Here is a 24913-nt window from a genome sequence, read left to right as displayed (position 1 = left end):
AGGAGCCCTGCCGCAGGGGTGTCCCAGGTGGGCGCCGTGGGTGAACACCTCTGGGGGCTCTGGGCTGCCCTGTGTGGGGTCACCCAGACTCATGGATGGAGGCGGCGGTGGGGGCAGCCTGTCTGCTCCACGGGGACAGGAAGAGACCTACGGCCACCCTTCCTGCTGCGCCCTCCCTGCTGTGCCCTGCCCGTGTGCCCTGCCCGTGTGCCCTCCCGGCGTGTGCCCTCCCGGCGTGTGCCCTTCCCGTGCGCCCTGCCCATGTGCCCTCCCGGCGTGTGCCCTCCCGGCGTGTGCCCTCCCGGCGTGTGCCCTGCCCGTGCGCCCTGCCCATGTGCCCTCCCGGCGTGTGCCCTCCCGGCGTGTGCCCTCCTGGCGTGTGCCCTGCCCGTGCGCCCTGCCCGTGTGCCCTCCCGGCGTGTGCCCTGCCCGTGCGCCCTGCCCATGTGCCTGTCGGTGTGCCCTGCCCGTGCGCTCTGCCTGTGCACCCTGCCCGTGTGCCCTGCCCGTGTGCCCGTCTGAGGGGAGAGCCTGGTCTGCCAGGTGGGTGCAGCTGGTGTCTGCAGCCGCTGCTTCCTGGTGGCCTCCTGCCAGCTCAGGGCTGCGGGGAAGCCTGGGCTGTGGCGCCCTCTGGTGGCTGGCTCTGGTGTGACAGGCCACTGGCTGTCCACTCTGGGCCCTTTGGAAGTGCCCGGGGTGGGGGTCAGTGTGGCCGCTGGTCTGAGGTGACCCCGTGTGGCATCCAGTTGGGGTCGGTGTGGCCGCTGGACTGAGGTGACCCCATGTGGCATCCAGTTGGGGTCGGTGTGGCCTCCTGTGTCTGCTTTCTCTGCCGCTGGAGGTGACTCCCCCGCCCGGCCGGCGAAGTCCACTTCGTGAACAACACTGACCCCCTGGGTCCACCCCCGCCCCTCCTGTCCCTGCGGCCTGTCCCCAGGGCTGGCCAGGGTTGGGGGTGCCGGGCCCCTCGCTGGGTGTCAGGACTTGGGGTCAGGAGCGTGGAGCCGTCCTTCCTGGGGGTCTGCGCTGAAGCCACGTGTGGGCCTCTGTGTGGCGTGGGGGGCGCAGACACGCCCCTGGGGGGCCCCGCGGGGCCGCCTTCCTGAGCCCTCGTCCCCAGTGCTGGGGGCTCCGCGGCCGTGGGCCCTGGGGCCCCGGCGGTGGCAGGTTTGGGGTTGGGGGGACGTGTGTCCCTGCGGAGGGCCAAGTGGGTCCGAGCCCAGGCAGAGTGGCGGGAGGCTGGTTAAATGTTAGCCGGGTTCCGGCAGGCAGGGCTGGGTGGCCGGTGACTCGGGGGAGAGATGGCCTTGACCTGGGACTGTGCCCCCTCACGTCAGCTGTGAGGACGCCGGCCTGGGGCTTGTACCTGTGGTGTAGACAGAGCTCCCTGTGGTGTAGACACATCTCCCGGCACTAACAGGCGGGTGGGGTGGGGGCTGCAGCTTGTGGGCTGGGGAGCTGCGGACCTGGGGGTCGGGGCTGTGGACCTGGTGCTCAGGGGCTGTGGACCTGGTGCTCAGGGGCTGTGGACCTGGTGCTCAGGGGCTGTGGACATGGTGCTCAGGGGCTGTGGACCTGGTGCTCAGGGGCTGTGGACCTGGTGCTCAGGGGCTGTGGATCTGGGGCTCAGGGGCTGTGGACCTGGGGGTCGGGGCTGTGGACCTGGTGCTCAGGGAGCTGTGGACCTGGAGCTCAGGGGCTGTGGACCTGGGGGTCGGGGCTGTGGACCTGGGGCTCACGGGCTGTGGACCTGGGGCTCACGGGCTGTGGACCTGGGGCTCACGGGCTGTGGACCTGGGGGTTGGGGCAGCTGTGAACTTGGTGTCCTCAGCCCCCATCCGTGCCAGTTTCTCAGACTTAAAAACCAGCCAGCAGTCACTGAGAGTTGACCCTGGAGGTGGACTAGAACCCTGATGGCTTTAGACGCCCACCAGCTGCCCTGCAGCCGGCCAGGAATGCATCTGGAGCATCACCCGGGGCCAGCCCAGGCTCAGGGCAGCGGGAGGGCGATGCTGGTGCACCCAGTGCCTGGACTGTGGGCGTCTGTGGGTGGCAGCCCTGCCCGCGGGGAGTCTGCCCGCTGGGCGTGCAAACGGAAGACTCCATCACCCAGGAATCCCGAGCAGACGTGGGCAAGACAGGGCAGAGCCTGGCACGGGGCCGAGGGCAGCGGGAGCTTCCGGAAGGCTGGGGCCTCCTAAGGTGGTCCCCTCGGTGCTGCGGGGGAGGCCCAGTAGACAAGTGGCCTCAGGCCAGGGGACTCCCAAAGGCTCATAGAGGCCTCTGCTCCCGTGTCCCCTCCCCACAGACTCCCCGAGGGCCTCGGGCTGGGCGTCCCCCCACAGGCAGCCCTGTCCCTGCCCCACTCTGAGTGACCTGGGGACAGGAAGCCAGGTGGGGTTGGGCAGCTCTGTGAGGTACCGTTTGGAAAGGATGACCCCAGCCCGGGACCCTCTGCACCCCACCGGGCACATGCGTGTCGGGGACGCTGCCAGGCGGGCCGGGAGGTTCCCTGAGCTCTGGGGTGTCCCTGGGAGTGTTGGGAGAAGCCACGGGGGGCAGGGTGGGGTGGGGGTATTGGGGTGCAGTCAGGACTGTTGGGTGGACTGGGGTGTGGGGGCATTGGGTGCCGGCTGCCGCGTTCACGGGGCGCTGGGCCTCTCCCCTGCCGCCCCAGCCGTGCTCCGGAGGGTGGGCAGGGCCACTTTGCAGGGGGCTGTGGGAGCAGGTGGTTGCATCTGGGGACACACCCTGCCCCACGTCACCCGCCCTGAGCTGGGGAAGTCAGCAGCCCCGGGGCCTGGGGGATGGAGGGGACTGGTGGGGAGGGTGGTCGGAGAGCCGGTCAGAACTCTGCTGGGGCGTATGGGAGCAGAGTGTGTGTGTGTGTGTGTGTGTGGGGTGTGTCTGTGTGTGTGTGTGTGGGGGTGTGTCTGTGTGTGTGTGTCTGTGTGTGGGGTGTGTGTGTCTCTGTGTGTGTCTGTGTGTGTGTGGGGTGTGTGTGTGTCTGTGTGTGTGGGCGTGTGTCTGTGTGTGTGTGGGGTGTGTGTGTGTCTGTGTGTGTGTGTCTGTGTGTGTGTGTCTGTGTGTGTGGGGGGGCGTGTGTCTGTGTGTGTGTGTGTCTGTGTGTGTGGGGTGTGTCTGTGTGTGTCTGTGTGTGGGGGTGTGTCTGTGTGTGTGTGTCTGTGTGTGTGGGGGTGTGTCTGTGTGTGTGTGTCTCTGTGTGTGTGTGTGTGGGGTGTGTCTCTGTGTGTGTGTGGGGGGGGTGTGTCTGTGTGTGTGTGTCTCTGTGTGTGTGTGTCTGTGTGTGTGTGTGGGGGGTGTGTCTCTGTGTGTGTGTGTGTGGGTGGGGGTGTGTCTATGTGTGTGTGTGGGGGTGTCTGTGTGTGAGGTTGTGTGTCTGAGAGGTTGTCTGTGTGTGAGGTTGTGTGTCTGAGAGGTTGTGTGTCTGTGTGCGTGAGGTTGTGTGTCTGTGTGTGAGTTTGTGTGTCTGTGTGGGGTTGTGTGTCTGTGTGAGAGGTGTGTCTGTGTGAGAGGTTGTGTGTGTGAGAGGTTGTGTGTGTGAGGTTGTGTGTCTGTATGTGAGGTTGTGTGTCTGTGTGGGGTTGTGTGTCTGTGTGAGAGGTTGTGTGTCTGTGAGAGGTTGTGTGTCTGTGTATGTGAGGTTGTGTGTCTGTGTGGGGTTGTGTGTCTGTGTGTGAGGTTGTGTGTCTGTGTGCGTGAGGTTGTGTCTGTGTGTGAGTTTGTGTTTCTGTGTGAGAGGTTGTGTGTGTGAGAGGTTGTGTGTGTGTGAGGTTGTGTGTCTGTGTGTGAGGTTGTGTGTCTGTGTGTGAGAGGTTGTGTGTCTGTGTGTGAGGTTGTGTGTCTGTGTGGGGTTGTGTGTGAGTGTGTCTGTGTGTCTGTCAGCGTGTGTTGCCCCTGGTCAAGCTGTGACTCCAGTGTGTGAGCACGCCAGTTGTGTGACCCGCGTGTCTGCTCCTGTGTGTGTGACTCGGATCTGCCTGCCTGCTCTGGGCTCTGGTGTGGGGCCCCGGCCCTGTGCCTCAGATTCTCCTGCAGAGGCTGAGTGTCCCCGGGCAGCAGGGTGGGCACTGGCTGGGCAGCGCCCCTCCGCGTCCTCTCTGCTGGCGCTGTCGTGTTCCCGCAGCGGCCCCCGGGGCGGGCCCGTGGCCATGGCATGCCCAGATGCAGGTGGGGTGGCCCTGTCTCCTGGGCTGAATGCCACACTGTCCCTTCTTTGGGCCGCTGCCAAGACGGGGAGCCCTGGGCTGGGGTGGAGGGGGGCAGGCCTGCGGGCGGCCCATGGAGGCCTGGGGTGTCCGGAGCCCTGAGGCCATGCGGCACCCGCCGTCCGGCCTGCCCCTCGGTCGGTCACACCTTCACCTGCACTGGGGGCCTGGGCGTGGAGCTGACGTGTCCCCATGTCCCCAGCCTGGGGAAGCCTGGGGGCAGGGAGCCTTGGCGCCCCTGCCCCCAGTGTGGGTGCATCACCGTGGGGGCACTAGCTGGCCGTCCCCCGCTGGGCACACAGGCTGAGGGCTGGGGCCTTCTCTCCGGTGCCTGGACCTGCCCTGGGGCCCTGGACCTTGCTGATGCCCTCCTGTCCTCTCCTGTCCTGTCTCGGTCAGCAGGCCCCTTTCCCGGGGCCCGGCCCCGCCCACCTGGCTGAGGCCCCGCCCACCTGGCCTGAGGCCCCGCCCACCTGCCCACCTGGCCCCGCCCACCCACTGGCCACTGGCCTCCAGCTTTCGCTCCCCACTGGCCTCCTCACTGGACGGCCCCATGGCTCCGCGGCCGGGTGGCCCCAGCGGCCGGCTGTCCCTGCTGCTTCTGCTGTGTCCACTTGTCACCCCGGCCGCCCCGCTGTCCTGGCTGTGGGCCACCGAAGACAACCCCCCCCTTGGGGCTCCCCTGGGCAGCCCCCCACCGCCCCCCCAGACAAGGACCAAGGACGAGAACATCGCCAGCGTCGGGGACAAGATCCTGGTGGTGGCCGATGGCATCCGCAGCTTCGTCAAGCTGTGGGGGGACACCGGCGCCCCCCAGGGCCCCGGCCGGGAGGGGACACCCAGCCCCGCCACCCCCACAGCTGCCGGGGCTCCCCCAGAGGATGGCTCGGACCCCTGGTCCAGCAGCGGGGCCCCCGGGACGCCCACCCCGGGCAGGTCCCGGGCACCGGTCAGCTCGACCCCAGAGACACAGCCACCGGCCCCAGGTAGGGCGTCCCTGTTTCGGCCGCCGGGCGGGGCCCACCCTGAAAACGTCCCCCGGGCCCCTGGCTCCACCCGGACGGCGGGGGACCCTGCCTCCAGTGCCCGGACGCCCTCCGGAGCGGCACCCACCTCCCGGCCTTGGTGATGGGACTCACACTGGGGGTGTCCCCCTCTGCCCCTGGACTCCTGGCTCCGCTGCCCCTGCGCCCTCTGCTCCCCCGGGACCGGGGCCTGGGCCTGCACCGCACACCTCGCTGCCACTGGGCCCCCCGCCCCCCTGGCCCGAGCTGCTGCACTCCCGCTGCCACCGCTTCCTGGGCGAGTTCTGCCGCCTGCTGCCCCCCCCACCGCGGTGCCCCCGGGCCCCCACCCTGCCGCCAGCTCTGTGAGGCCGTGGAGGACGCGTTCTGGGGCCGCCTCGGGGGGCCGGGCTGCCCGTGTCCTGTGCCTCCCTGCCCGCCCAGGAGGACGGGGGCTGTGTGTTCCTGGGGCCCCCGGCAGGTAACCCCCTGACCCCTACCCGCCAGGGCACCCAGCCCGCAGGGAAACCAAGGCACGGAGCGTTGGGTCACCCACAGGAGCTGTGCTCAACGCTGCCCTGTGTGGGGCCCGGGGCTGGCGGCTTGGGGCTCAGAGGTCCTGACCTCACGGCTCCAGGCTGAGCCTTGCCTCTGGGGGAGGGAGGCGAGCCCAGCTGGGGTCACCTGGGGGTCTGTTCCAGATGCCCCCTCCCCTCTGTCCTCTGGGCTGTGGGGACAGGAAGGTGCCTGCCAGGTGGGGAGGGGTGCAGGGCTGAAGCTGGGGGTGTTGGGGACAGAGCTGAGGCTGGGGCTTTAGGGGAGCAGAGCTGAGGCTGGGGCTTTAGGGGAGCAGGGCTCTGGGCAGGTGGACTCTCAAGGCCTTCCCGCTGAAGGGGCAGCCCCAGACCAGAGCTGGGTTAGAACGACTGCACTCAGGGCCTGGGGGCTGGTGGTCAGGGGCCGGGCTGGTGGTCAGGTGCTGGGGCTGGTGGTCAGGGGCTGAGGCTGGTGGTCAGGGGCTGGGGCTGGTGGTCAGGGGCCGGGCTGGTGGTCAGGGGCTGGGGCAGGTGGTCAGGGGCCGGGCTGGTGGTCAGGTGCTGGGGCTGGTAGTCAGGGGCTGGGGCTGGTGGTCAGGGGCCAGGCTGGTGGTCAGGGGCTGGGGCAGGTGGTCAGGGGCCGGGCTGGTGGTCAGGTGCTGGGGCTGGTGGTCAGGGGCTGGGGCTGGTGGTCAGGGGCTGGGGCTGGTGGTCAGAGGCCGGGGCCCTGAGGGTCTGGAGGCCTGGGTCCTGGGGTCCTTGAGTGTTAGGGGTCCTGGGAGTCTTGGGACTGGGGACTTGGGGGACGTAGGGGCTGGGAGGTTGGTCAGGACCAGGCTGCGGGGACGTTGGAGGTCTCACCTGGGCGCCTCAGGGCAGTGTCCCACGTGGTATGTTCCCACACTCCTGGGTGGGATGAGGGGCTCTGAGCCCACCCAGGGGAGGGGTAACCAGGCCTGTAAGTGAGCTCAGGGTTGAGCCATCTCGGACTGCCCCTGAGTGGTGGGGCTCCAGCCTCCTCCCCAGTGACTGGGGCTTCCGCCCTCCCCCTCCACACGCTTCAGTCAGCTCAGGTTTGAGTTTAACCAAGCCGCCAGGTGGGAATGTCCCCCGTCTGTGTCCCCTCCCTGTCAGGCACAGGCTGCGGGCTGGGTGCTGACCCCCCCACTGCTGGGTGAGGAGCAGACTGGGCCGGATGCCCCCGTTGGTGCTGTCTTGTGGGCTGTCTGGGGTCCCCGTCCCCAGCCTCACCTGTGCCGTGTCCCCCACGTCTCTGGGTTTTTGGGGAGCAGAGATTGACCTGCCTCTCGGCAGGGACCCATGAGCCATGGCCTGTGTGCCTGGGCCGAGGTGGCACCACACCCCAAGCCCCGGGAGTCAGCGTTGCTGTGGGGACCGCGTGTGGGCACAGCGATGCACACAGCGGTGCACACATGGACCTTGTGGTCAGTGTGACCCTGTGTGTGTGCATGTGCTCTGTGTGTGACCTCGTGTCCCTGGGCTGCATGTGTGGGCTCTGTGTGTGACCACGTGTCGGTGGGCTGCATGTGTGTGCTCCGTGTGTGACCACGTGTCCCTGGGCTGCGTGTGTGGGCTCCGTGTGTGACCGCGTGTCCCTGGGCTGTATGTGTGGGCTCTGTGTGTGACCGCGTGTCCCTGGGCTGTATGTGTGTGCCCTGTGTGTGACCGCGTGTCCCTGGGCTGCGTGTGTGGGCTCTGTGTGTGACCACATGTCCCTGGGCTGCGTGTGTGTGCTCCGTGTGTGACCGCGTGTCCCTGGGCTGCGTGTGTGGGCTCCGTGTGTGACCGCGTGTCCCTGGGCTGCGTGTGTGGGCTCCGTGTGTGACCGCGTCTCCCTGGGCTGCGTGTGTGGGCTCTGTGTGTGACCGCGTGTCCCTGGTCTGCGTGTGTGGGCTCTGTGTGTGACCCCGTGTCCCTGGGCTGCGTGTGTGTGTGCTCTGTGTGTGACCGCGTGTCCCTGGGCTGCGTGTGTGGGCTCTGTGTGTGACCGCGTGTCCCTGGGCTGCGTGTGTGTGCTCTGTGTGTGACCACGTGTCCCTGGGCTGTATGTGTGTGCTCTGTGTGTGGACTGTGATGATCCTGTGGCCCTGGCTCTGGTCCCTGAGTCCCCGCGGCTGCTTTGAAGCCTGTTTCTCAGCAGTGAGGTCACAGAATGTCCTCAGAGTCACGACATCCTCACCCCCGCAGGCCTCTGGGCAGTGGGTGGACAGTCACCTCAGCAGGTCCAGAGTCTGCAACGGTCACCTGGCAACACTCTGGGTGGGACAAACACAGGGTGACCCGTGCCCACCTTGTGTCCTACAGAGCAGTGACCCTACCCTAGGTCCTGTCACCCCACCTTCAGCACCTTCCTCCCTGCCCCTCACCCTCCTCCCTGTCCACACACACACACACACACACACACACACACACACTCATACACACAACGCTCTCGCACACAACACTCACACACTCTCACACTCGCACACAACACACACACTCACACATAATACACACACACTCACACACACACACACACACTCTCACACACACTCACACACACACTCACACACACTCACATACACTCACACACACACACACTCTCACATACACTCACACACACACACACTCACACACACACACACTCTCACATACACTCACTCTCACACACACTCTCACACTCACACACACTCACACATACACACACTTTCACACACACACACACATAACACACACACACTCACACACACATTTTCACTCACACACACTCTCACACACACACACACACACACACACTCACACACACCCATGCCTAGGACTCCCCCCTTGTCCCCTGGTTCCAGCCACCTCACTGCCAGTGTTGGGGGTCCGGGTCGCTCCTGCCCTGACCATCAACTGGAGCCCCTGATCTCCCCACAGCCCGCTGGGTCCTGTGATGCCCCCGAGACCGCGTGCTCTGGGAGCTGCTGGCGGCCCGCACCGGCCCATCCCCCCGTCCCCCACCCGCCCCCCCGTCCCCCACCCGTCCCCCCACCCCCCATCCCCCACGGGGCTCCAGCACTTGAGAGCCGGTCTGTCCACTCACCTGTCTCTGGTCAGCGGGCCTGTGCTGGCCTGGCGCTGAGGGGTGGGATTGTGCTGGCGCCGCCACTCTGCCAGGGGCTTTCCTGCGTCCCAGGCCTGAGCCACACCCGGCCCCGCAGGTCCCCATCCATCTCCCTGGTGGGTCCCCGTCTGCTGGGGACCCTGTTGGGGCCACCTCAGGGCCGACCTGTCTTCTAGGGAGCTGTGGCAGTGTCGGTGCAGACTGAGCGGGGAGCGGGGAGCGGGGCAGGTGGGTGGGGGCCCGCTCGGCTCTGAGTGTCCGGACCCTGCCCCCCCACCCCCGCACTGTAGCAGGCTCCTTGCCCCCTGGCGGTTTGGGCCCGGGGCCCCAGGCCTGTGCTGCCTGGAGGTGGGGTGTGACCCTGTCTGGTCCTGGGTTTCCGGCCGAGTCCGGGGGACCCTCAGCCGTGTCTCTGTGACTCGGTTTCCCGGTGCCTCAGTCCACACCTGCATTCTCTCCGCTTCAGTCCTCCACCTCACTCAGCCCCCGAATCAGCTCCACAACCCCCTCCCCAGCCTTCACAGCAACCCTGCCATCCAGCCCCCTCTCCTCCAGGCAGTTGCTGGAGCTGGTGTCTCCCCCTGCCCAGCCCCCTGCCCCAGCCTCCCCCTGCCCCGGCCTCCCCCTGCCTCAGTTTCCCCACCCGCCCTCACGGTCTCTCTCCTGCAGGTGGGGTGCTGGAGCTAACACTGCCCCAGCTGCTGGGGGAGCCGCTGCCCCCGGGGGTGCGGCCACTGCGCGAGCCAGGCCTGGACGCCGAGGCCTTCTCCTTCGAGCCAGCGGGGGACACGGGGGGCGGGCAGCCCGCGCACCCCCACCTCCCGGACGGCTTCCCCCCAGACTTTGCGTTGCTGCTGCGGGTGAGGCCGGCCGCGGGGGGGGCCGGGATGCTGCTGGCGCTCACGGACGGGGCGCAGGCGACGGTGTCGCTGGGGCTGAAGCTGGATGCCGTCCGGCACGGCCACCCGGACCTGCTGCTGCTGCTGGCCCCGCCCGGCACCCCCCGCCCCCCCCAGCCCGCCGCCCGCTTCCCGCTACCCCCGCTGGCCGGACGCTGGACGCGCCTGGCGCTGGGCGTGCAGGGCCGCATGGCCACACTCTACCTGGACTGCCGGCCGGCACAGCGGGCCGTGCTGGAGCGGGAGCCCCGGGTCCTGCCCCTCGAACCTGGCGCCAGCCTTTTTGTGGGCCAGGCGGGGGCTGCGGACCCTGACAAGTTCCAGGTAAGGGGGGACACTGCAGACGGGGTCTCTGGAGAGGGGGCTCTGGTGACTGGGGACACTGGCACGGGGGGTACAGACAAGCAGGGCCTGGGGGTTCGTGTCCTGGCCGACTCCACGCCCACAGGACAGCCGGGCCTCCCCTAGGCTCATTAGGGATTCACGTTGGTGTGCGACACCCCCACCCTGCGGTGGGGACCCCCTCACGGCACCTGTTGCCCCAGGCAGGGCTCCCCTAGAGCAGTGGGGAGCAGCTCCCCAGGGTGGCGTATGGTTCATGAGCCCATGTCCCCGGGGACCCCATGGCGGGCAGAGCCAGAGCCTTCCAGGAATCTGTCCTGCCCCCGTGGGCGCTGCTGGGTGGGACGTGGCCACCAGACGGGTCCTCTGTGCGGGCGGTGTCCCCGGGGACAGAGGGCTGATTGTGTGGACAAAGCTTAGCGGCCGGCCAGCCCCAGCCTGTGTCCAGCGCCCCCTCCGCTGCCACTCAGCCCCGGCCCTGCCGCATCCCTGGGGACGCCCCACCCTCACCTGTTAGTGGCACTGGATGGACGGTCCCTGAGGCCTCTGGACTTGGTGTCACCCAGGGCCCCTCACCTGGGTCCCCTGACCCCAGGCCTTCACTGGCCCCGACTGAGGCGCGGCTGGTTCCCTCCACCTGCGGCGACCCCCACCTGGTGACCCCGCACGGGACCCTCTGTGTTGGCACTGACCCCTCTGTTTCAGGGGGACATCATGGAGCTGCGGGTGCGTGGGGACCCCCAGGTGAGGCCGGAGCACTGCTTGGGGGATGAAGACACCGAGGATGATGATGATGGGGTGAGTGTCCCCTCCGGGCCCATGACAGCCCAGCAGGATGGCCTGGGGACTATGCCCCCGGGCGAGGCATCCAGCGCAGTCACGGCGTGTGTGGGGCTGAGTGTGCGTGTAGACCCGGCCCTCCCCATGTGCTAGTGTGGGAGGCATGTCCAGCTGGACCCCGGTCCCATGCTCCAGTGACGGGGCGCCGGCCCGGGGACAGGTTTGGAGCGGGTGTCCTGCTGGGAGCCGTGCGGGTCTGCTCACGCCCCCTCTGTGTCCACCAGGTGTCTGGAGACTCGGGCAGTGGACTGGACGAGGGCCTGGACCATCTCGGGAAAGAAGGGGTGAGTGTCCTCTGGTGATCTGTGAGGCTGGCGGTGCGGCCGGGCCAGGGAGCCCCTCAGGCCTCAGCGCCAGGGCACCTCATGGTGCGGGAGGCAGCCCCACGGCCCCTGTGTCAAGGAGGCCTGAGGCCATCGTCCTGCGTTCTGCACGGAACACCCCTGATACGCCCCCACACTGGGGTGACAGCCACTTTCCCCAGGTCTCCCCGAAACCCAGCCTCCCTGGGGCTTCCCCTGTCAGCCCTCCACCCATGGCTGGAGGGAGCAACATGAAAGATTCCAGAACTGAGGAAATGGAGGAGACAGCGGCGCCTTCATTAGCAGGTGGGACCCTCTGGGTGCGCGTGGGTGTCCATGTGAGCCTGTGGCATGGGCCTCACTGGGAAGATGCCTGGGCTGGAGAGATAGCTCAGTGGGCAGAGCGCCCGCACGGGGGGGGGGGGGCTGTGTCTGTGTCTCTGACTCCACTTGAAGCCACGTTGAAGTCCCGCCTGGGGACGGGGCAGGGGCTCCCTGAGAGAACAAGGAGGGTGAGGGAGGGTGTCAGCCGGCACCCAGGGCCCCAGCTGTGGCCTCTGCCATGGCCGCCCCTGCCTGTGATCAGTTCTGTCCATGGCTGTCTCTGGCGGCCTCTGACCGCGGCGGGTCCCGACTGTGACTGGCACAGGGGGATTCTGGGTAGGTACTCTGCCCGGCCTGCGGTCCTGGCTGCTCCTGGACACCGGGTGGCTCGTCCACAGGGGCGTTGGCGTGGGCCGTGGGAGCCCGTGAGGCGGCTGCACTGGGAGCCCCCCTTCCTAGCGTGGCAGGCTTGGGCTCCCCAGCACCCCTGCACCCCACACCCCCACCCCGTGCTAAGGAACCTCAGTGGGGCTTGGGTGACTCGTCCACGGTCAGAACTGGGCCCCGGACGGCCTGAGAACAGGCTGCCAGGTGTCACACTGCCCCCGTGTGTCACTGGCGTCGACTCTGTGCAGAGCCGCTCAGGAGGGAGCAGAGGGTGTGAGTGTGGGTGCTGAGGGGTCCTCAGGTTTCTGGGGGACAGTGGGAAGGTGGTGCTGGGCTCCCCGTGGCTGACGGTCACCTCTGCCTCCCCAGGTCAGACGCCCCCTGGCTCAGCCCAGGCGGTCTCGTGGAGCCCCGGGGAGAGCAGGAGACAGGTGAGGCCCTGCCCTGGGGCACCCAGGCCCGAGCAGACAGTGCCTGGCACTCACAGGGGACCCCAGGATGACCCAGAGCCCAGCCACAGGACACCAGCTTGATCCGGGCTGTACCCTCTCGTCTGTCCCAGGGTGGCCTGAAGGGACAGAAAGGGGAGCCGGGTGCTCGGGGCCCCCCCGGCCCGGCTGGTCCCCAAGGCCCCGAGGGACCAGCTGCGCAGAAGCCAGGGCCACAGCCTGTGCCTGGCCCAGGGGGTCCCCCTGGACCCCCGGGGAAGGACGGCCCCCCCGGCAGGGACGGCAAGCAGGTGAGTGTCCCGGGCAGGTGGGGCCCGATTGTGGGGGGGTTGGAAGGGGGACTTCCCAGTACTGACCACTCCCCTCCCCCCAGGGCCAGCCAGGCGAGGAAGGGAGACCCGTAAGTCTGCCCCCTCGGTGTCTGGCTTCCCCACTTCCTGCCGGGGTCAGTGTGACCAGCTCCCTGTGCAGCACACATGGTGGTGACGTGGAGGCCACGTGCTGGGGTGACCGGCCAGGGTCACAGGCCCCCCATAGCGAGGCGCACTGCCCGTCCTGCTGACCCGGCCAGAACCACATGGGCCACATGATGGCGGGAGCCCTTCTGGCACTTTCCCCTCTGGTCACTGTGGTGACCTGTCCTCCTGCCCCCAGCACTATCCCCTCTGGTCACTGTGGTGACCTGTCCTGCCCCCAGCACTGTCCCCTCTGGTCACTGTGGTGACCTGTCCTGCCCCCAGCACTGTCCCCTCTGGTCACTGGTGGCCATGTCCCCCGCGCTGTGAGCTCAGTGTCCCCTCTCCCCTGCTCAGAGCCGTGTCATGCTGACTGGAGCCTCTGTCTTCTAGGGTGACCCAGGGCCACAGGGCTTCCCAGGGACTCCCGGTGACGTGGGCCCCAAGGGAGAGAAGGTGTGAGGGGATGGGGGCCAGGGGCACCAGGGGTCCTCCCTGTCACGGGGGCTGTGAGCGGAGCTGACCATGTCTTATGCTTCCAGGGGGACCCCGGGATTGGGCTGAGAGGCCCCCCAGGTCCCCAAGGCCCCCCAGGCCCCCCAGGACCCTCCTTCAGACCTGAGAAGCTGGTGAGCCTGTGTCCTGACCCGTCTGGGGTATCCCTGGATCAGGGTCCCTGTGTCCCACCCGCCGTGTCCCGTCCCACCTGTGTCCTGCCCTGCCCTCAGGCCCGGGGCTTCTGGGTCCCAGCTCCTTCCTGGAGGGTGGGGGGGGGGGTCTGTGGCTTTGACCAGATGGGAGGAAGCGAGGGCTGTGGGTGCCCCGTACCTTGGGGTGCCCTGCTTCTCTGTGCCAACATGGGGGTGGACACTGCCCACGGGGGTGGGGGCTTGGCCAGGCCACAGGGTGACACCCACGTTCCCTCAGACCTTCATCGACATGGAGGGTTCTGGCTTCAGCGGTGACCATGAGAGCTTCCGTGTGAGTGTCTGGCCACGGTCCCAGGGTGGGGTGTGGGGGTGCTGGGCCAGGGTCCCAGGGTGGGGTGGGGGGTGCTGGGCCTGGGTCCCAGGGTGGGGTGGGGGGTACTGGGCCAGGGTCCCAGGGTGGGGTGGGGGGTGCTGGGCCTGGGTCCCAGGGTGGGGTGGGGGGTACTGGGCCAGGGTCCCAGGGTGGGGTGGGGGGTGCTGGGCCAGGGTCCCAGGGTGGGGTGGGGGGTGCTGGGCCAGGGTCCCAGGGTGGGGTGGGGGGTGCTGGGCCAGGGTCCCAGGGTGGGGTGGGGGGTGCTGGGCCAAGGTCCCAGGGTGGGGTGGGGGGTGCTGGGCCAGGGTCCCAGGGTGGGGTGGGGGGTGCTGGGCCAGGGTCCCAGGGTGGGGTGGGGGGTGCTGGGCCAGGGTTCCAGGGTGGGGTGGGGGGTGTTGGGCCAGGGTCCCAGGGTATGGGTGCTGATGGTGCTGGGCCTGGGCTCCAGGGTGGAGTGAAAGGGTGCTGGGGTACTGTGCCAAGGCCCCAGGGTGCTGGGAGTGCTGGGTGGGCCAGGGCCCAGGGTGCGGGGTGTTGGGGGTCCCGGGGCCCAGACCTGACCCTAGCTCACCCCCTGTAGGGCCCCAGAGGCTTCCCCGGCCCCCCTGGCCCGCCCGGAGTCCCAGGCCTGCCCGGAGAGCCCGGCCAATTTGGGATGAACAGCTCAGTGGTCTCAGGACCCCCAGGCCTCCCTGGTGTGCGGGGGCGTGACGGAGTCCCCGGGCTGCCCGGCCCCCAGGTAAGGCCACTCCACCCACCCCACGCAGGGGCGTCAGGCCACAGCCCTGCCTAGCGTCAGCTCCAGTGCCCACCAGCCCCCGTGCCCTCGGGAAGCAGGGCTCCCATTCTGCCTGTCGCAACACTCTGCTCCCCCAGGGCCCCCCAGGCCCTCCAGGAAGAGATGGTCAGCGTGGAGCCACAGGACAGAAAGGCAGCATGGTGAGTCACTGGGGGTGCTGGGCTGTCCTCGTCCTCACCCCCATCCCCCATCCCCCGTCCCACAGGCCAGTGTCCACGGGCCCCAGTGAGTGGCAGGGTGCCCAGCAGCCATGGGACAGAGGGTGCTGCCGCGGGTGGGGGGGGATGGAGACCCCTTCAGCCTCACCTCCCAGGTGGATGCTGTGTGGGGCTAGGTTACCAAGCGTGCCTCCCTGGAGATCTTTCCCCTCCAGCCCCAAGAGTGAGAGGGGATGGTTAGGGGTCGGTCATGGAGGGGGGTGGTCAGAGGGACAGCTGAGAGGACGCTTGGCACTAGGGCAGAGGCTCGGTGTGGGTGGGCCTGATGCCCCCCACCCTCGCACACTTTGCCGTCAGGATTCCTCTCTCCCCCACAGGGTGAGGCAGGTGCCCCAGGACTGAAGGTAAGGCTTGCCTGGGGGTGGGGGGCTTGAATGCCGAGAGCCCCCAACCCACACACACACGTCCTAAGGGGGTGGGTGTTTCTGAGCCCCTCATTCCCTGGCATACTGGCCCAGTGTGGTGGGGGGGTGGGCGTCAGAGGGCCGGGGGCTAGTGCGTGAGAGCACATGTGTGAGCCCGTCCCCTGCCCCCACCCTCAGGTGGGCCCCAGGGTACCCTGTCTGACTCCCCACTCTCCCCAGGGAAGCAGAGGGGACCCTGGCCCCATCGGTGCACCTGGGAAGAATGGCTTGGCGGGCCCCCCAGGACCAGCAGGCCCCCCCGGGCCCCCTGGGCCCCCTGGCCCCGGACTGCCCGCCGGCTTTGTGAGTACTTGGTGTCTGGCTGAGGGGGCCACGCTGGGCTGGCCCGGGCACCCCAGCTTGGGCCCCCAGGAGCCTGCTGGCATGGTGCTTCCTGTGGCCTGAGACCCTGTATCCTGCAGGACGATATGGAAGGTTCTGGGACACTCTTCTGGCAGAGAGGTGCGGGCGGGTCCCAGGTAGGCCTCGGGGGCAGACCTAGCCTGAGCCCTGGGATGCTCTAGAGAGACCACGTCTGGCGGGGGCCCTGCTGCCCTGGGAGTCACCAGGGTGGGCAGGGGGCCTGTGCCCACCAGGCTGACCCTCCGCCCCTCAGGGGTCCCCCAGTGTCAGGCCTGGGGTGCCCACAGGTGGGGCCATGTCCGGTGTCCTCCCTGTACCCTCTGACCCCCTGTGTGGTGGGGCCTGCTCTGGGGGGTCATCCCATGAGAGCCCCTGGGACCAGCTGGCTGACACCCCCCCTCTGCCTGCAGGGACCCGCCGGCCCCCCCGGAGCCAAGGTCAGTGAGGGCTGCGTGGTCCCCCCAGACCCCTGGGGTCCCCAGTCCCCCAGGTCCCCCAGGGATGAGCTGAGGGTGGGAGACTGTTAGAACACTCCAGGCTGGGAATGAGCAGGGGCGGGGCCCGGGGGAGGCCAGGGTGGACCCTGCCAGGGGACTGCCCACTCACGACCCCCTCCACCCACCCAGGGGGACCCTGGGATCGCAGGACCACCCGGGACCAAGGTGAGAGCAGAGCACAGCAGGTGGGCAAGCCCCCCCCCCCGTTATGACAGAACCCCCACACATCCCCACTGTGTCCTGCAGGGGGAAGCAGGTGCAGACGGCCCCCCCGGATTCCCCGGCCTTCCCGGCAGTGAGGGCACAGCTGGTCCCCAGGTGAGCAGGAGGCTGGGAGGGTCTGACTCAGGCAGGGGGGTGTCCACTGCGCACACCCACTCCTGCACCGGGGGCTCAGCCTATGTTGGGGGTCTGGGCTGTCCGGGCCCCAGGGTTACCTGCCTCTTCCGGCCCCAGTGACCATCAGGGGGTACCTTCACGTGGTCACCCGTGGGGGCCGCTCAAGGTGACCCCCTCCATGGTCTCCACAGGGCCCCAGAGGAGACAAAGGAAGTCGGGGAGAAAAGGTGAGGGGGTGCTGCCCAGTTCCAGCCTCCCATGTGCCCCAGACCTAGGCGCTTCCTGCAGGGAGGGTGGGGAGGCGGTCTCAGCTCAGAGCCTGCCCAAGGGTGGGGGCACCGGGCCTTCCTCACAGCCTAGGCCTGACTCCAGGGACCCCTCCCCAGCTCTGGGTGCTGAAACGACCCTCCACAGCCGAGCCCTGGACGCCTCTGTCTTGCAGGGTGACCCCGGGAAGGACGGCGTGGGGCTCCCTGGCCTCCCCGGCCCCCCTGGTCCCCCAGGCCCTGTGGTCCGTGTGTCGCAGCAGGAAGTAAGGACACACGTGGTGGCCTGAACCGTTCCCCTCTTGTGGTGGTGTACACACGCTAGCCGTGTCCATCCTCAGGAGAGGAGCGGCATGGCCTCCCTCCCTGTCCATCTGGGTGGCCTCGGGTCTTCAGAGCAAGTCCTCCCCAGAGCTTGCTGGGTGGGAGAGGGCAGCCCGTGGCCAGCTCCCACCATCTGGGGGCCATGGCCTCTGGGCGCTGGGTGGCGGGGTTGACCTGTGTCTCCCTTCCCCTCCCCGTGCTGCTGACAGGGTGCGGTGGCCGGAGTGCCAGGACCTGAGGTGACCGGTGACCCAGGCTGTGGGCTGCCCTGTCCTGCTCCCAGCCAGGGGCTCTGGGCTGGGTGGGGCCCTGGGCTAGGTGCTGGGCAGGGGTGCTGGGTTGAGCAGGGGCCCCAGGCTGGGTGGGGTACTGGGTGGGGGTGCTGGGTTGAGCAGGGGCCCCAGGCGGGGTGGGGTGCTGGGCTAAGGGGCTCTCAGGCCGGTCGCCTGGGCTGTCCCTGCAGTTCTGACTTGTGCTGTCCGCAGGGCCGGCCTGGTTTTGCTGGCTTTCCTGTAAGTGGTGGTGACGGTGGGGGGCTGGGTCCTTCCTAGGAGTGGCCAGGCCCACCCAGTGCACCTGGCCCTTCTGCACGAAACACACGCTGGGGGCATCCCTGTGGTCCCTGCAGTCCGTGGTGGGGGCCGTGGCCGGTCAGGACGGGTGGACACGAGGATGGTGTGAGCCAGCACGTGGGAGACACCACGGGGCCCTCACTCCCATGCCCCCCCTCAGGGACCTGCCGGACCGAAAGGTGACCTGGGTTCCCGAGGCCAGCAGGGTCCCCCTGGACCCAAGGTGAGGGGCCACCACCTGGATGAATGCAGTGCTTAGGCCTACTCCCATCATGGGGTGCCCACCTCACTCCCTGGGGCCCTGGGTGATGGTGCTGACTCCCCCCCGAGTCCTGGGATTCAGTGTTGACTCCCCCCCCAAAAGGCCCTGGGTGCTGACCCCCTCAGAGGCCCTGGGTGCTGACCCCCCCCCCCGGGCCCTGGGAGACGGTGCTGACCCCCTCAGAGGCCCTGGGAGACGGTGCTGACCCCCTCAGAGGCCCTGGGTGCTGACCCCCCTGACCACATGCTGCTTCCAGGGTCAGAAGGGGGAGCCGGGTGCTGTCCTTGGTTCAGATGGCAGGGCACTGACCACCCCTCAAAAAGGAGCCAAGGTGGGGGCCGGGGAGGGGAAGGGGGAGGGTGTGGCAGGGGAGGGAAGAGGGCTTAGGGCCAGGGTGGGGGTTTGGGGGATTCCTGGAAGGTAGCCCCTCTCCTGTGGTCTGGATCCTTCCACGGCCTGGACCACACTGGGGGTCTTCCAGGTTTCCCCCAGGCCTGCCACCGCCCTGCCGGCCTCAAAGGAGAGGGAGCCCACTGTGGTCTGGGGTCCCCTCCTGGGGGACCTGCCCTGCTGCACGCCCCCTCCCTCAGGCCTGAGCTGGGGGTGGGAGGTCTGGAGCCTTGGGTTGCTTGGGGCCCCTGTGCCCTGGTTGCACCCCCCCAGCTCCTCCAGAACTGTCTGTCCCGCCCTCCCTCCCTGAGCCACCCCCATGGGTGACTGATGGCCCTGTCTCCTGTCCAGGGGGAGCCCGGCTTCCGAGGAACCCCGGTGAGTGGGTTGTTGCCCCTGGGGGCGCGGGGGGGGGGTGCACACGCCGTTCTAATCCCTGATTCCCTCCCCTTCCCTGCAGGGTCCCTATGGCCGCCCAGGACACAAAGGGGAGATTGGCTTTCCTGGACGTCCAGTAAGGAAGGGGGTGGGGGGGCTTCCCTGGGCTGTGGAGGGTCTTCCCTAAGCTATGGGGGTCCTTCCTGGTCCATGGGGCTCCTCCCTGTCCTTGGGGGTCCTCCCTGGGCTGTGGAGGGTCCTCAGAGACAATGGGATGTGGTCACACTACACTCCTCTATCAGGGGCGCCCTGGAATAAATGGACTGAAAGGACAGAAGGGGGAGCCAGGAGCTGCCACAGTTGGTTTTGGGGTACAGGTGAGCGATGGGATGGAGTCCAGTCCCTCAGCTGCCGTGTGACACAGACCTGCTCGACAGCCTTTGGGGACGGGATGATGGGGGCAGGTGTCCAGGGGGCCTCTCACCACTCCTCACAGCTGACCAGAGGATGAAGGATGGCAGGCCCCCAACACTGGGGAGATGGTCACCCACAGACCCACCTCGGCAAAGCCGTGGCCTGGACATTGGGGCTGGCAGCCCTGTCCATAACTCTGTCCCCAGCCCGCTCCCCTCCCTGTCCCCAGCCCTGTCCCCAGCCTGGTCCCCTACCTGTCCCCAGTCCTGTCCCCAGCCCAGTCCTCAGCCCTGTCACCAGCCCTGTCGCCTCCCTGTCCCCAGCCCTGTCCCCTCCCAGTCCCCAGCTCTGTCCCCTCCCTGTCCCCAGCCCTGTCCCCAGTCCAGTCCCCAGTCCTGTCCCCAGTCCGGTCCCCAGTCCGGTCCCCAGTCCTGTCCTCAGTCCTGTCCCCAGCCCTGTCCTCAGTCCTGTCCCCAGTCCTGCCCCAGCCCTGTCCTCAGTCCTGTCCCCAGTCCTGTCCCCAACCCTGCCCCAGTCCTGTCCCCAGTCCTGTCCCCAGCCCTGTCCCCAGTCCTGTCCCCAGCCCTGTCCCCAGCCCTGTCCTCAGTCCTGTCCCCAGCCCTGTCCCCAGCCTGTCCCCCACCTAGAGGACTCAGAGAGGGGCAGCTCTGGTGGACCACCTGAGCCCACACACCTGGGGGCTCCTGATAGCTGTGAGTTCTAGAACCTTCTGCCCACACCTGCTGTGTGGCCAGTGTTGGTGGCCTCCAGGAACATGACTGACCAGAGCTTTCTGTTACCACACAGGGTCCACCTGGCCCCCCTGGGCCCCCCGGACCCCCCGGACCCCCTGGGACTCCTGTCTATGACAGCAACGTGAGTCCGTTTCCCACAGCTGACTCTGGACGGGATCTCTGTCAGGGGGGGGGTGAGGGTGGGGGTCCCGGGGTTCCTGCCCTGCTGCAGGGCTGCCGGCACAGGAAGCGGTTGGGTGTGGAGCTGGGGCCAGACCCAGGGGGCCGGTGGGGGTGGGTGCCGGCTTTTGGGGTCTCAGTCCTCGGAGTGACCCAGAATAGGGCCAGGCCTCACCTGCCCAGGACCGCTAACTCAAGTCTGTCCTGAAAGGGGGGACACTGGGCGAGGCCCCCGGTCCCTGTTCCCCCCAGTGACCACCGTGTCCGTCTGTCCCAGGCGTTTGTAGATTCTGGCCGGCCTGGGGCTCCGGGGCAGCCAGGTAGGGCATGGGGGGTGGGTGGGTGGGTGGGTGGGAATGGGCAGAGGCTGGACAGTCCAGGGTGGGGGTGTCTACCCCACAGACCCACACACGCCACTTCCACAGCTTGGCCCCACCTGTGGGGCCAGAATCGCCAGGGAGGTCCTGCCCTCTGCCAGCCCCCCTTTCCACCCTCTTCCCAGTCCAGCCCGTCCCCCTACACGTCCAGGCCTGGGGTCAGCGCCTGGCCCTTCACCCTCACCTCACGGGCTCCACCCCTGCCGCTCAGGGTACCCCGGACCATCTGGACCCAAGGGTGACAAAGGAGCGGTGGGCCCACCGGGACCTCCAGGTGAGTGCGATGGGAGGCCTGGACACGATGGTGGTCACCACCTCCTGGAGAGGAAGCCCCCTGGGTCCTGCGGGTCTGGATGTGGGGCACTGGGCAGGGAGGGGTGAGGCCAGGCTGGCAGACCAGCAGGATCAGGGGCGGGCTGGGCTCCCCCCAAGCAGCCAGTGCGGTGGACGGAGGGCACAGGGCTGGGGGCACTGTAGGCTGGACAGCTGGGGGCTCTGAGCTCTGACCAGCCGTGTGCCAGTGAGGGGACAGGGGCCCGGAGGAGGGACACGGGCCTTGGGCCCCTGACCACCCTTCCCCCCACAGGACACTTCCCACTGGATATTCTCAATCTGGGTGCCGAGATGAAGGTGGGGGCCACCCTCTGCAACCCCGCTCCCCGCCACCCCCACCTGCCCCCATGTCCATCCTGACCACACCCCTCCTGACCTGACCCCACACCCCTTCGAGGCTCGATGTTTCACGTGCCGCCATATCCATGTCCCCCCACCTCCCCCCAGCCGCACCTCTGCCCGCCCCCCATCCCCACCCAGACCCCCGCCTCTCCACCCCCCTTCTTCAGACCAGCCTTCTGCCCACAGGGGGAGAAGGGTGACCGAGGACCCTCCGGACAGAAAGGGGAGCGTGGGGAACCCGGGGCTGGCGGATTCTTTGGCTCCGGCCCCCCTGGCCCCCCAGGCTCACCGGGGATTCCGGTAAGTGTGGGTCCCCATTGGGTCGGGTCCTGGGGCCTGGGGGGGGGAGCCGGAGTGCCACTGGACGCTATGGATGGACACGTGGCCACCGGCTGTGCCCTGCCCACTGGCAGAAATCTGCAGACTTGCACCTGCCCACCGGGTCACATGGGGCCGGTGGGTGCCCACCTGACCCCACATCCCAGCCTGGCCCCACGTCCCTGGACTCATGGGCAGCTGGGTGACAGTACTGTGACTCCACCCCAGGGCCCCAAGGGAGACAGCATTCAGGGTCAGCCTGGCCCACCCGGACCTCAGGGACGCCCAGGCATCGGCTATGAGGGGCGTCAGGGTCCCCCTGGCCCCCCCGGGCCTCCTGGGCCCCCAGGACCACCTTCATTTCCTGGTCCTTACAGGCAGAGTAAGTGGGGGGAGCAGGGGGCTGGGGGTCGAGGGGCAGGGGCCCGCGTGCTGACCCTCCTCTCTCACAGCCATCAGTGTCCCCGGACCCCCGGGCCCGCCAGGCCCCCCAGGGCCCCCCGGGAACATGGGCACCTCTGCAGGGGTGAGCGCGGACCCTCCCCGTGAGGCTGGGTGGGCTTCCTGGGCCGGGGGTCCGGCCGCCCCTGACGCCCCCGCCCCCAGGTGCGCATCTGGCCCACCTACCAGGCCTTGCTGGACAAGCTGCCCGAGGTGCCGGAGGGCTGGCTGCTGTACGCCGCCGACCGCCAGGACCTCTTTGTGCGCGTGCGGCACGGCTTCCGGAAGGTTCTGGTGAGCGGCCGTGGGTGCTTCGCCCCAGGCCCAGGAGAGAGGCCCAGCGGCCATACTGACCTGGGGGGCAGCTGGCTCCTGGGCCTGGGCTGCTCTGTGCCTGGGGGTGGGGGTGGGGGGCGGGGGCTGGGTGCAGGGTGACCTCACTTCCTTTTCCAGCTGGAGCCACGGACGCCACTGCCCCGAGGGACGGTAAGGAGCGGGTCCTGCGGCACGCCAGGCTGGGGGTCCTCAGTGTGGGGTCTGCCTGCACAGCACGTCTGGGTGCCCCCACCCAGGAGGAATCTGCTGGTCTCTGATGCACAGGGTGGCGGGCTGGGGGGGGCCAGGCCCAGGCTGGCTGGGGGTCTCCGGGCAGTAGGCGTCCTCGTCCACACAGGAGTCCGAGCCCCCCGGCCCCGGGCTGAGGGGTGCAGACACCTTGGAGTCACCCCGCCCCAGGGCCCGGGCTGAGCGGTCAGCCCCCCACGCAGCCCCTCTGTCGCAGGACAATGAGGTGGGGGCCCCGCAGCCCCCCGTGCTGCATGCGGGCGGCCCCCACGCCCGCCGTGAGCTGTCCCACCCCTCCACCGAGCGGCCCTGGCGGGCGGACGACATCCTGGCCAGCCCCCCGCGCCTGCCGGCCCCCCAGCCCTACCCCGGGCCCCCCCACTACGGCTCCTACCTGCACCCCCGGCCCGCCCAGCCCACCAGCCCTCCCGCCCACACCCACCATGACTTCCAGCCTGTGGTGAGTAGGGCCTCCGGGTCACGTGCTGGCCCAGGGGGCGTCTGGGGGCCGCAGCGGCCGGCGCCGACCCTCGGGGGTCTCCGGAGGCCGGACGGGCAGTGCTCCGCGTGGGGGGCTTGGGGGCGGCCCTGACGCCTCGCCGGTCCCCAGCTGCACCTGGCGGCGCTGAACGCCCCGCAGTCGGGGGACCTGCGCGGGATCCGGGGCGCGGACCTGCAGTGCTTCCAGCAGGCGCGTGCGGCCGGGCTGCCCGGCACCTTCCGCGCCTTCCTGTCCTCGCGGCTGCAGGACCTGTCCAGCATCGTGCGGCGCGCGGACCGCAGGGCTGTGCCCATCGTCAACCTGCAGGTGGGGCGGGGTCACCCTGGGGGCGGGGTCAGCCTGTGGGTGGGGCGGGGTCAGCCTGCGGGGGCGGGGTCAGCCTGCAGGAGGGGCGGGGTCAGCCCGCAGGTGGGGCGGCGCCAGCCTGGGGGCGGAGTCAGCATGCGGGGGGCGGGGTCAGCCTGGGGCGTGGTGAGCCTGCGGGGGGCGGGGTCATCCTGCAAGAGGGGCGGGGTCAGCCCGCAGGTGGGGCGGCGCCAGCCTGGGGGCGGAGTCAGCATGCGGGGGGCGGGGTGAGCCTGCAGGGGGCGGGGTCATCCTGCAGGAGGGGCGGGGTCAGCCTGAGGTGGGGCGGGGTCAGCCTGCGGGGGCGGGGCCAGCCTGCAGGAGGGGTTGGGGGTCAGCCTGCAGGTGGGGCGGGGTCAGCCTGCGGGGGTGGGGTCAGCATGCAGGAGGGGCGGGGTCAGCCCGCAGGTGGAGGTGGGTCTCCACCTGCCAGCGTCCCAGCCCTGGCTGACACCCCCCAGGACGAGCTGCTGTTCCCCAGCTGGGAAGCCCTGTTCTCGGGGGCCCAGAGCCAGCTGCTGCCGGGCGCTCGCATCCTCTCCTTTGACGGCAGGGATGTCCTGCAGCACCCAGCCTGGTAGGTGCAGCACCCCAGGGCCCCGCCCACTGCCACCCCCAGGTCCTGGGTCCCAGGTTTAGTCCGCACCTCACCGGGAGCCCAAGCTGGGCAGGCCTCTGGTAAGGAAATAGCCGCCAGGTCGGGGCAGGGGTGCTTATCAGGCAGAGGGAGCCCCAGCACCACATGGGAGAACCACAGCAACAGGGGGGCCTCACAGCACTGTGCATCAGACAGGGTCAGGGCCCGGCTCGCTGAAGGAAGCTGTGTGCTGCCTCCTCCCTTTTAAGTGCGGACCCCACTGGTGACAGGAGATGGGGCAGCCTGAGGCCCGGGTCCCTCCCTGACCGTCCTGAGAGCAGCAGTTCCACCATGTGCCCAGAGCCGCCCAGCCTCTGTGGGACAGTGTCAGGGGGACCCCCGCCACTGGGAGGTCTCGGCTCGGCCAGCGTGGCCTCGCTCCAGTGAGCCTCCCTGCCCACTGTGACCCCAGCACGAGGCCCCTGTGTGTCGATGGGCTTGGCGTCCGGGTCCTGGGCACACAGGCGGGTCCTTTCCCTGGTGCTGAGGGACGGGCCCCCAGCCCTGCGTGGGTGTGCCCTGCCCAGCCCCTGACCACGTCCCTCGCAGGCCCCAGAAGAGCGTCTGGCACGGCTCGGACCCTAGCGGCCGGCGGCTGCCTGAGAGTTACTGTGAGACGTGGCGGACGGAGGCGGCAGGGAGCTCGGGCCAGGCGGCCTCGCTGCTGGGCGGCCGGCTGCTGGCCCAGGAGGCCACCAGCTGCCACCGGGCCCTGGTGGTGCTCTGCGTGGAGAACAGCGTCCTGCCCACCTCCCAGTAGGCTCGCCGGGTGGGGGCACGTCCTGGGGCCGCTGCGTGTAGCCCCAGAAATAAAGGAAGCCAAAGACTTTGTAAACCGGCGTCCAGCCACCTCTCCCCGCCAGACCCACCGAGGGTCTACTCCTCAGCCCACCGCGGCGGCCCCCGCCCGTCCACGCTGGCATCCATGTGACCCGAGGCCACGGCAGGACTCGGGACAGGGTCAGACTGCCCACCTCATGCCAAGTGTGACCCCGGCATGAGGGGCCCTGAACCCTAG

The 24913-nt window shown here is 68.9% G+C and overlaps 1 protein-coding gene across 1 annotated transcript; it reads left to right on the top strand.

Moving 5' to 3' along the window:
• The first annotated feature begins 4767 nt into the window (after positions 1–4767).
• On the top strand, positions 4768–24730 carry COL18A1 (collagen type XVIII alpha 1 chain). Its single transcript, XM_060184507.1, has 41 exons — positions 4768–5215; positions 9545–10098; positions 10822–10914; positions 11181–11240; positions 11441–11564; positions 12339–12400; positions 12532–12708; positions 12792–12818; positions 13267–13329; positions 13416–13502; positions 13801–13854; positions 14477–14635; positions 14773–14835; positions 15231–15257; positions 15498–15620; positions 15740–15796; positions 16091–16117; positions 16307–16342; positions 16424–16495; positions 16708–16743; positions 16959–17048; positions 17316–17345; positions 17592–17618; positions 17839–17901; positions 18197–18271; positions 18682–18708; positions 18791–18844; positions 19011–19085; positions 19930–19998; positions 20314–20356; positions 20625–20687; positions 21000–21043; positions 21275–21388; positions 21635–21788; positions 21859–21932; positions 22013–22141; positions 22301–22333; positions 22629–22871; positions 23022–23219; positions 23720–23835; positions 24445–24730. Exons 1-41 carry the CDS (start codon positions 4783–4785, stop codon positions 24653–24655), a joined length of 4266 nt encoding a protein of 1421 aa, XP_060040490.1. The 5' UTR covers positions 4768–4782; the 3' UTR covers positions 24656–24730.
• Positions 24731–24913: the final 183 nt, after the last annotated feature.

Source organism: Erinaceus europaeus, unplaced genomic scaffold (genome assembly GCF_950295315.1).
Source record: "Erinaceus europaeus unplaced genomic scaffold, mEriEur2.1 scaffold_344, whole genome shotgun sequence".
NCBI lineage: Eukaryota > Metazoa > Chordata > Mammalia > Eulipotyphla > Erinaceidae > Erinaceus > Erinaceus europaeus.
This window is presented reverse-complemented; position numbering and strand designations above follow the sequence as displayed.